A 10353-nucleotide genomic window follows, 5' to 3' on the forward strand; every position below is an offset into this window, starting at 1 on the left:
GGTTTTAGGAGTGGGTTTGTGGATAAAGAGAAGATGTCTTCAAAGAGCTCAGAGTCTACACTGTATATATGCAAGTAAATATTTACATTAATTACTGAAATCAAGGTCATTTATAAAGAACAGAAATCAACTAACTCAATCTGGGCTGAGTGGCAGAGAACTGTTGTTTTTAAAGAGGTGGTACTTCTCAGTCTTAAACACAAGGAGTTAGCCAGGTAAAGGAGAAAGAAATAACATGTACAAAAGTACCATACTAATATACAATAAAGGAGGACACATTCAGGAAACTGAAGGTTGAGTTTGTATATCTGGAATATAGGACTCATGCTGAGGAGGAGGCACAGCAGAATACCTAGAATTTATCTGACATTTAATCTTCAAACCACTATGTGAGGTAGTGGTTTACTGAGGAGGAGGCACAGCAGAATACCTAGAATTTATCTGACATTTAATCTTCAAACCACTATGTGAGGTAGGCACTATTAATATCCCCATTTTGTAGATGACAAAACTGAAGCACAAAAGGTGAAGTGATCTGCCTAAGGTTAAGTTGTGAAGCGAGGATGTAAAAGCAAGAAAGTCTAACTCCAGAGCCTATACTCTTATCCTCTATACCAAGAGGTTAGAGAAAACAGGCAGGATCTAAATGAAAAAGGACCTTGTATGCCCTTCTAAGACTTCAGATTTTATGTTAAAGGTGACTCACAGTCCATGAAAGGTTTTAAGCAGGAGTGACATATTCAGACTTATTTTTTAATGAGGTCAGTCTGGCAGGTATGTGGTTGGATTGGAAGAGGAATTAGTGACAGGGAACTTAGCTAGTCATAGCTAGAAAGATACTACAATAATTCAGGTAAGAGAAATGATAGATGAGCTGTACAGCGGCAGTGCTGGCACCAGAACCCAAGTCTACTGACCACCACAACCGCTTAAGAACCTCCCATTTTTCCCCTTAAGTCACCATACTAATAGTTTAAGAAATCCAACCTCAGGAACAACAGCACATTCCCTTTAGGCCCCTTTATTAAACAAAGCATAACCACTAGATGTGTTGCGTATATGAAAGTGACTAACAGAACAGCTGGAGAATGACAGAAAGTCAATTGCTATCTGCAGTTTTCTCACCTTCTTGACTTCTCCTTCTCCTTCCTCTATATACTATTCCTGGAACTTTCATGTTCAATAGTCAATTTGAAATCAATGTTCTGTCTAGACATGACTATTATAACCAACCTAACAATTAAATACACCACAGAGGAAGTCTAATGTGGTCCCAGCTGTGGCAATAAATATACTCTCTGGTCTGGTCAAATTTTGGCTTAAACAGAGGTGATGAATGAATAATAATAAGAGATAGACTTTCTGAAAGCAGCAAGAGTTAAAGAAAAACAGAATATTAAAAACGGATATGAATCAGAGCAATGTAAAGTTCAAGCCATTTGTTTCCAAGAGAGTAACACCAGTCCCAAGTGTGTGTGGTATTCCAGAAACCAACAAATGAAAGAACAGTAGAAAAGACTATCTGGTCAATTCTCAAGCATTCTAAATTCAATCCCTTTAGATTTAAACCAAGGGTGAGCCCTCCTGAGCCACCCTTGAGACTAAGGAACAAGTGGGTTCCACAAACAAGCAGCCTACAGTATAGGGAGGAAAGTACAGAAGGGACAGAGAAGATAAAGAAGAGAGGAAAGTAGAAAGGGAATCACAATGAAAGGGAATGGAAGAAATGATGTTACAGAATATGGAATAAAACTGAGGCGTGCTAGTGACCTCAATATCAAATGTTGCCAACCTTAGTTAACTTACTGAGGGGCACCATGATAGTGGCAACATTAGAGAGCATGAAAAGACACATTTAAATCACAGATTTATGAGACACCAACGATGAGAAATAAGGATAATGACAAAACTAAAAAAGCAACAAAATAGTTTTAGAATCTAAAGAGACAATTTAAAGATTATTAAAATCTCATTTGGTTTAGTTATGCTTTTACTTCTCATGAAACAATGAGTCTGATGGACACAAAAGGTGAAAATGTCAGTTAGTACCAGAGATATGTCTGGGGAGATGTGTTATAAAGAAAGTATGAGACTTACTTGTATACTTTTCTGTGGGAGCAATTTCAGAATTTTTCCTTTCTATTGGTTAGTGCTACTTATTTTAAGTATTTCACTGTAATTCTTATCCTGGCTGGCTGGGTAACTTCCTTAAAACCAGAGTTCAAAACAAGGTAAACACTTTTTAATTATGGTCAAATTTTAACCCCAAAAAGGACAAGGGTCTGCAATAGATCACAGAGTATTACTTAGCGGTATAGCCTAAATGAGTCTAATGGTAACCAAAACCCAGATAATGATTCTCAAAAAAATTATGTAATTAAGAAATTACTTTAAAAGTTTCTTAAAATTAAAGTTTGCTAGGTAAAGGAAATACTCTTAAAAAAAAAAACTCAAGGTGTAAATTCAGTTTTTCCATTCAGGTAAAATATAATAGTGAAAATATTTCTTCCATACGAAGCTTACGAAATTTTCAGATACCATATTAATCTCTCTCTCCCTCTCCCTCCCTCCTTCTTCTCCTTCCTTCCCTCCCCCCCACCCCCCCGTCCACACACACCTGCTGCCAGCACATCACTCACAGTAATTTCAATAAGGATAAAAGGAAATATTCTTAAAGATGATTATTATTGCAAAGAAACTACTGAATCAAAACAAATATAATTAAACTTGATACCTTGACCAATCATTTATCATATCCATGAATATGCAGGCTTCATAAGTACTCCATTATAACAAGTGACTGGAGAAAGTTTATTCAAAACAGTCAGCAAAATATTTTTATTAAAGCATAATAGGATGAAATAATGTGTATACCTATAGCCTATTTTTCTAATCATTCTAATTTTACAAGCTAATGAAAACTCTCATTACAAGGTCAGCTGGAGATCATCAATACCATGTACCTGTAAAATCTAGATGATTAACTGTGTGAGGGGGAGCAGAGACCTTTTACTAACACACTAATGCTTTTTAAAATTAAGAGTTTAGAATAGGGCTTCTCAACCTGAACACTATTGACATTCTGAGCCAGATAATTCTTTGTTGTGGAAGGCTGTCCTGTGCATTATAGGATGATTAGCCAGCATCCCATCCTCTATCCACTAGATACCAGTAGCACACCCTCCCCTCCTCCCACGCAGTTGTGACAACCGAATACATCTCTAAATGGCCCCTGGGGGAGAGCTGCAGGGCTGGGGAGCAAAAGTCACCCAAGCTTGAGAACTACTGTCTTATCATAAACAGAAAAAAATGAATTGAGGGAGAGGGTGTTGTTTTGTTTTTCTTCTGGTCTTAATGTTCCAAGATATTATATTTGAATTTGATCACGGATTATATTTGAGAGATTCTACCTTTGAAAACAAAGCATGTAATATCTATCACTTGTTAGTCAAAGTTCAGAAGAGTCCCAGAAGATTCACTGTACTGCCAATGACCCCTCAACCACACATACACACACATCCGTGCACACATACACACACAGTACTGCCTAGCTGAACTGAAGAAAATGCACAAAATTACTGTATTTGCATTTCTTATTTCATCAAATATATGGACCAGACTGTTCCAGTTCCCACAGAAACCAAGAGAATTCTCAACTTATCCAATGCAACTCAAATACAATAGCTGCATCACTCTAGATATGATAAACCTAAGTCCTAGAGCAAATATTAAACTCATCCTCACATTTTAACAAATTTGGAGGATGATACAAACTAACCATAATGCTTTAAAAACAAAACAACTAAGAAGTAGATTGGTGTTTTGAAACAGAACCTGAGGAAGGATAAGAGTAATGAAAAAATTCAAAATCAAAGGGAATGTGAAGGCATTTCAGCATGAGGGAAAATCTCAAAAATGTTTCCCCCAGAATGAGAGGAGTGAATTATACACTTAGCCATATCCCAGAGGAATAGTCTACATAATCAGTCTCCAGTATACATACCATGGGATGGAAAATGAAAAATCAAAGTCCACAAAATACTAAAAAAAACAGTAAACATCCATCCTAAACATCTGAAATAAAACTGCTCTTTACTACTGTTCTTCACCTGATTTTTAAAACAATCAAATACCCATAAACAAAAAAAAATTACAACTTCAGAAATTTTTTAATTCTCATAAAAATAGCCATTCTCATGCTTCCAGCAGGTCAGATTACATATTACATAGAAAAATCAATTCGGAAAAAAAAACATAAAAAATTCTTTTTTAGAGTGCATTTGATGCATAACAAAAGCCCTTCAAAAAAATCAGATACTTTAATAAAAATCTTCATGTATAAATATGGATGAAAGTCTTTAAGATTTATTTCAATTATCTTCAACAGAATTATATTTTAGTTCAACTAGGATTGTTTTTTTTTTTAAAAAAACGATGCAACGATACTTAGTTTAATGTAAGTGCAATATCTATGTGCTCTCCAGCAACAAAATTACTTTATTTCAAAATTTTAGCTATTAACCTCCTGACTCAGTGAAAATAATCCTACAAGAAACTAATGCTCAATTCTTTTTATTCCCAAGCCAAGCAGAGGAAGCTGTAAGATTTGTAGCGACAGCCTTCTTTTCCAGAAGTAATACCTTGAGACTGCTCAAGAATAGCCTCCTTCACCAATTAGTGTGACTCAGGTGGGTCTGGGAGGGAATAATGTCCACAATTCTTTGGTCAGTGGCCATGATGCCCCTCCTCCTCAAGGGCAGAAGATCAGAAAAAGGGATGAGAACAAGAGGAGTTCACCAACCAGAACATATAGCGCCAGAGGAGGAAGAGTACTACAGGAAAAATTAAAACTACATGGTTAAGTTATGTCACAAAAGCAAGAGGTTTAATGTTATCCAGTATTCATTCATTTCAGAGACACCATTGTTTATCTTCCTCCCCAAACCGTGCACAAAAAGAACTGTCAGCCTGCCTTAAGCATGTTCTTTCTTCCATTTAAACAGACATGATTCTGTTGGTTAATCTCTGGCAATGATCGCCATTTCACAACACATTCAGCCCACCCGGAACTGATCAATACCACTACAGACATAAGACTAGACTTTATCCATTTATTAACCACAAGGAAATGTACCATTCAGCAAAATTCTATACATTACAAAAGATTCTATTAAAAAGGGGGGCAGGGAGGATGGGTGGACACAGACACACACACACACACACACAAATACACACACCACAGAGGTACACAAAGAAAAGACTACCACCCTCTAATTTCCCTGTGGCAAACGAGATAAAGACATGGCCACAAACCTGTCAATTCGTTGTCCCCCTATAATTCTATCTCACAACCTAGTAACTGAATATTGAATTTTATGATAAATAGATCCACTGCCACTTTAAAATTGTTTCTTCTATCAAACTAACTCTCCTCTTAGGTACATTTGCACACCTCTGAGCTAGATGCTGTATTCATTTACAGAATTTCAAATACAAAAGACTAGTTTTCCAACCACTGGTTGCAACCACAGAACGTTCTCACAAAATCAAAATTTCAAATATAAATGGGCCAGATTATTCTTCCAACCCTGGAAGACTACAGTGTATTTGGCAGTGTGAACAATTTCAAATGGGCTGTTCTAAACCGAAAACAATGCTTCAATACAACGCGTTTGAAATAAGTATTCCGTAGGTAAGCAAAATCTCTGCCAGAAAAGAGCACATAAATGGTGGTTGAAAGCCAGCACATTACCAACACACAGCGGCATACCTCTTCTGCACTGGGTTATTGCTAATACTCCAACAACAACAACTACAACTATTTTTAACACTGCTGGACACTTAAGTTGAAGAAAACGTGAGGGGAGACCCAGATGAAATTGCTGATATAATGCATTGTTTCTCACGGTCAAAATTAAGTAGCAGCTGACTTTGATCTCTGTTGTGATAGTCACTGAAGCACTAATTAAAAGACGTTAAAACACAAACAACAACAAAAAAAAAAAACACCCTTATTTTGGAGAATGCCACACTAAAGGACATTTTGGAATACGCCTTTCGGGTCTCAAACCTTTGCATAAATTGTCACTTGTGGTATTTGCGGCTTAATTGCAACCCAACCAGCGCTGTCATCCAGTGTTACGGCCACAAACCATGACTTTCTCACTTCCACAACAACAGAGCAGTCACTCTTACCAACCTAACTCAAAACGAGGAAAATTCATGGAGATTTCCATATCATAATCAGCCCTGGGGGGCGGCCGCCGAGGGGCTCGGGGTGGGGGGAAACCTCCCCAGGCTCCGCTGAAGCTCGTCGACCCGACAACAACCGCAGCCGCCAGCAGCGGCAGCGGCAGCAGCCCCGCCGCGCCGCGCTCCATGCACCTACCTGAAGAACAAGAGATAAGAAAGACGGCAAACGCCAACTTTGCAGCAGCTCCCATTTTCCCGAGGCGCCGGGGAAGCCGTAGGAAGTTCTCGCTAGATATCCAGTTCCCTGGGTCTTCCTCGGAAACAAACCTCCTGGTGTAAAATCAACCGTCATAAAACATATTCGGAAGCCCCGACCAAAAAAGCGTTCACGGGGTCAAAAAAAGAGGGAAAAAAATGAAAAATAAAAACAGCGAGCACAACAATTAAAAAAAAATGCACCACGGGGGAAAAACCGCCACACACAAGCACAACACACAAAACCAAACAACGAAAAGCCAACAACAACAAAAGCGGGTTTAAATCACTGTCAAAATCACTGTCAGCTCCGCTCGCCTCTCGGGTCTCTCGGAACAAAACGCCAGGCTGAGGCGGCGGCTGCGGCGTCCGCTGCCGCCCGGACAGTCCGGGAACCGAGCTGGGTCCGACGTCCGGACCGACCTTCAGCCCGGACACCCAAAGTCCCCCGGACCACTGGCGGTTGAGCTCGCGGCGGTGGCGGCCGAGGCGGCGGCGGCGGCGCGGGGAAGGAGAGGCGAGCGGCGGCGGCAGCGCAGGCGGCGGCCAAGTTCTGGTCCAGGCTCTGGCTCCGGCTCCAGGCTCCGGGCTCGGCCGCGTTTTCGGTTCCCTGGCCTCCGCCGGCCCCGCCCCCTAAACTTCCGGTTCCGGCCCGAAGCTGGAAGCCAGGCACCGCGGAGGAACGCTCCGCAGCGGCGGCGGCTGCGGCGGTGGCAGCGGCGGCCGGGCGCAGCGCGCGTGCCGGGCCGGGAGCGCGAGGAGATTGTCGGGGAAGCAAGGCGGGAGCGGGGGAGGGGTGAGAGAGCGAGGGCGGGGCCGGCAGGAGGGCGAGGAGGCGGGGCGGGCGGAGGCTCGATACCACGAGGCCTCGTGGTTCGGCCTGCTTGGCCTGCTGGGCGGTGGGGCTACAGTGGGTGGCAAGTAAATGCTGTTGGGGTCTCGAGTGCCTGGTTTCCTAACCGTGCTCTACTGGCCTCTCTGCGGAGCGCACGCCCGAATGGTCACGGGGAGCCCAAGAGGAACAGGACCCCGGGGCGGGGCGGGTGACTGGTGACTCCTCGGGGGGGGCGTCTGCGGCGCCCTGTCTTTCCTCTGGGGGGACGCCTCGTCCGCTCTGAAATCCCGGGCGCCGGGAAGCCGGGGGTGGGGAGTCGGTCCTCCGCGCCTGCCGAGCTGCAGGAGCTGGTGTTTGTACCCCCAGTCCTAGCGGTGTGTCCCACCCCTGTGGCTTCTGTTTTAAGCGTTTTGTCTTTCGGCTAAAAGAGAAAAGAAACGGGGAAAAATAACCCGCGGAGGATGGGCTGTCCACCCGTGCAGGATTTCCACAGCAATTATCATGATGTGCAATATGAATCCATTCCCACCTTCCCTTTTGTACACAAAGCATTGTGTTGAGAATTGTTCTGCATGTAATAGGTTCTCAAATATTTAAAACGCGCTTAAGAGGAAACCTGCAGATTTCGATCGACATATCTGATGATCAGACAAGTGTTTACTTTTTCAAATTTTAGTTCTTTTAGGGCTAATTTTTACCCCTTAATCCAAGTTGATTGCTTAAAAGATGCTGCTAGGCATGGAATGGGATCCAAAATGTAAAAGTAGGATCTCTGCTCACAGTATTTGCTGTACTCGAGTTGACTACAGAATACAAACTGAAGAGAGTATTAAAGGTACTAGCTTTGTTATTTACTACACTTTAGCGAGCTCCGTGAAGATGGGGTCTTACGTCTTCTTCCCCGTTTTATGCCAGCCCTAAGAGTGTCTAGCCTGATATGATAGGTGCTTAATAAATAACTGTATAAGTGACTAGGTTATAACTGCCTGTTTCTTAAATACAATATTCTCACATGTAATCTACAAGTTTGGGGGTTTTATTAATAAAAAATAAAACATCTGGACTATATGGCTAATTCATGTTTTGCTTATGGTTTACTGATTCCCACATTTTCCCACAAAGCCAAGCCTTCTCCCTTGTACTTATAGAGTCTTATTTTTCTCTTCCTGTAAATTACTGTGTATTTCTATTAAGTTCATCCTGTAATTATCTGGCCATTTCTACAGCTTGTCAAGGTTATTAGTAATCATTGTGGCTCTTTAAGCTCTCTCCAAGATTTCCAGTTCCCAAGTCGTGGTGCTCAGAATTTGAATGATACTGTGCAACAGTTAAGTCCCTAGTTGGTCTTCAAGGTGTCTAAATGTAATCTCATATTATGTAGTTCTCTGGACTTTATGAGCTGGTCAAGGAATAAATATAAATCTTCCATTCCCTAACATTTCTGGAGTAGAAGAGTGTATTTTATTTAGTTCATTCAGGAATTTGATGTTAGTTATGCCCTGAATCAGGCCCCACTGTTGTCTTATCTCTGCATCGCTTCAATCTTTCTTGAATTGTGAAACCAGAGCAAGTGGAATAACTGGAATAACCAGCAATAGGACTAAAACTTGAAAATATATTCCTTATCTTACCACCCAAATTTCCAGTATAAGAACGGAAGAGAAGATGAAAAATATTTTTCTGTAATATGAAAGAGGAGCAACAAGTCAAAGTCTTCACTAGACTATTCTCTAATAGTTAAAATAACTCCATGGTAAAAGTTATTAACATCCAGTAACAGTAACTATCCATTTTGTTCCTGAATCTGTGTTCACTCCCGCCCTCTGCATTTCTTAAAAATTCAAAAATATTTACTGTATATAAAATAGATAACCAACAGACACCTACTGTGTAGTACAGGGAACTAAACTCAATATCTTGTAATAACCTGTATGTGTGTGTGTGTGAATCACTTTGCTGTACACCTGAAACTAACACAACATTGTAAATCAACTATATTTCAAAAAAATTTTTTAAAAACCTAGGTATAATAGAAGTATTATACTTAATGTTGATGATTCTAAAGACATGCCTATATTAATTAGATCAACAAACTAACTTAATATTGAATATTCCCCAGTTCACATGAACCAGAAACCTATTGTGGCTAGTTTCTTTCATTTTTAGAAATATTTAGTTTGTAAGTAGAAAAAAAGAATTCAAAAAAAATTTAACAGAATAAGACATGAGAGTATATGACTAATTCCTTCTTTAAAAAGAAGACAGAGGTAGCTGCAGCTAACCCTACTGCCCCTCTTTCCTTCCTATTTTCTACAATCACTTTTTCTTATCTATGAATCCAACACCTCCCTAACACAATGCAAGCTGTACAAACTGGATTTAGGAAGGAAGGAAAGGAAAGGAAAAGGAAACATGAAAGGAATTCTGGTCTGCCTGAGCATTAGACTGTTATGTGTTAAACAGCTTCAGCTAACATCACTCAGTCCCCAAACCTGATACCTAGCCTTGTAGCCACTCCAATGCCAGAATTTCTTTTTAACATTTTTTTAAAATAACTTTATTTATTTTTGGCTGCATTGGGTCTGTTGCTGTGCGTGGGCTTTCTCTAGTTGCCGCGAGGGGTCTACTCTTCACTGCGGTGTGCAAGCTTCTCATTGCAGTGGCTTCTCATTGCAGAGCATGGGCTCTAGGCGCGCGGGCTTCAGTAGCTGTGGCACGTGGCTCAGTAGTTGTGGCTTGCGGGCTCTAGAGTGCAGGCTCAGTAGTTATGGCGCACAGGCTCGGTTGCTCTGCGGCATGTGGGATCTTCCCGGACCAGGGATTGAACTCGTGTCCCCTGCATTGGCAGGAGCATTCTTAACTACTGTGCACCAGGGAAGTCCTTTTTTTTTTATTATTTTTTTTATTTGGCTGTGTTGGCCCTTAGTTGCGGCACACGGGCTTCTCTCTAGTTGTGGCACTCAGGCTCTAGAGCACACAGGCTCAGTAGTTGCGGCTCATGGGCTTAGTTGCCACACAGTATGTGGGATCTTAGTTCCCCGACCAGGGATCGAACCCGCGTCCCCTACATT

The 10353-nt window shown here is 41.3% G+C and overlaps 1 protein-coding gene across 3 annotated transcripts in view; it reads right to left on the reverse strand.

The window, feature by feature from the left end:
- Positions 1-6936, reverse strand: part of ACVR2A (activin A receptor type 2A) — an 86007-nt gene extending 79071 nt beyond the window's left edge. For 2 of the 3 annotated variants that reach the window (XM_060152944.1, XM_060152943.1), the window contains exon 1: positions 6389-6860. In XM_060152944.1, the coding sequence (XP_060008927.1) occupies positions 6389-6443 (55 nt within the window). In that variant the 5' untranslated portion in view covers positions 6444-6860. Of the gene's footprint in view, positions 1-6388 lie in introns of all 3 variants that reach the window. The other variant, XM_060152946.1, reaches the window with a different exon arrangement.
- Positions 6937-10353: the final 3417 nt, after the last annotated feature.

The sequence above is a fragment of the Lagenorhynchus albirostris genome, chromosome 6 (genome assembly GCF_949774975.1).
Source record: "Lagenorhynchus albirostris chromosome 6, mLagAlb1.1, whole genome shotgun sequence".
NCBI lineage: Eukaryota > Metazoa > Chordata > Mammalia > Artiodactyla > Delphinidae > Lagenorhynchus > Lagenorhynchus albirostris.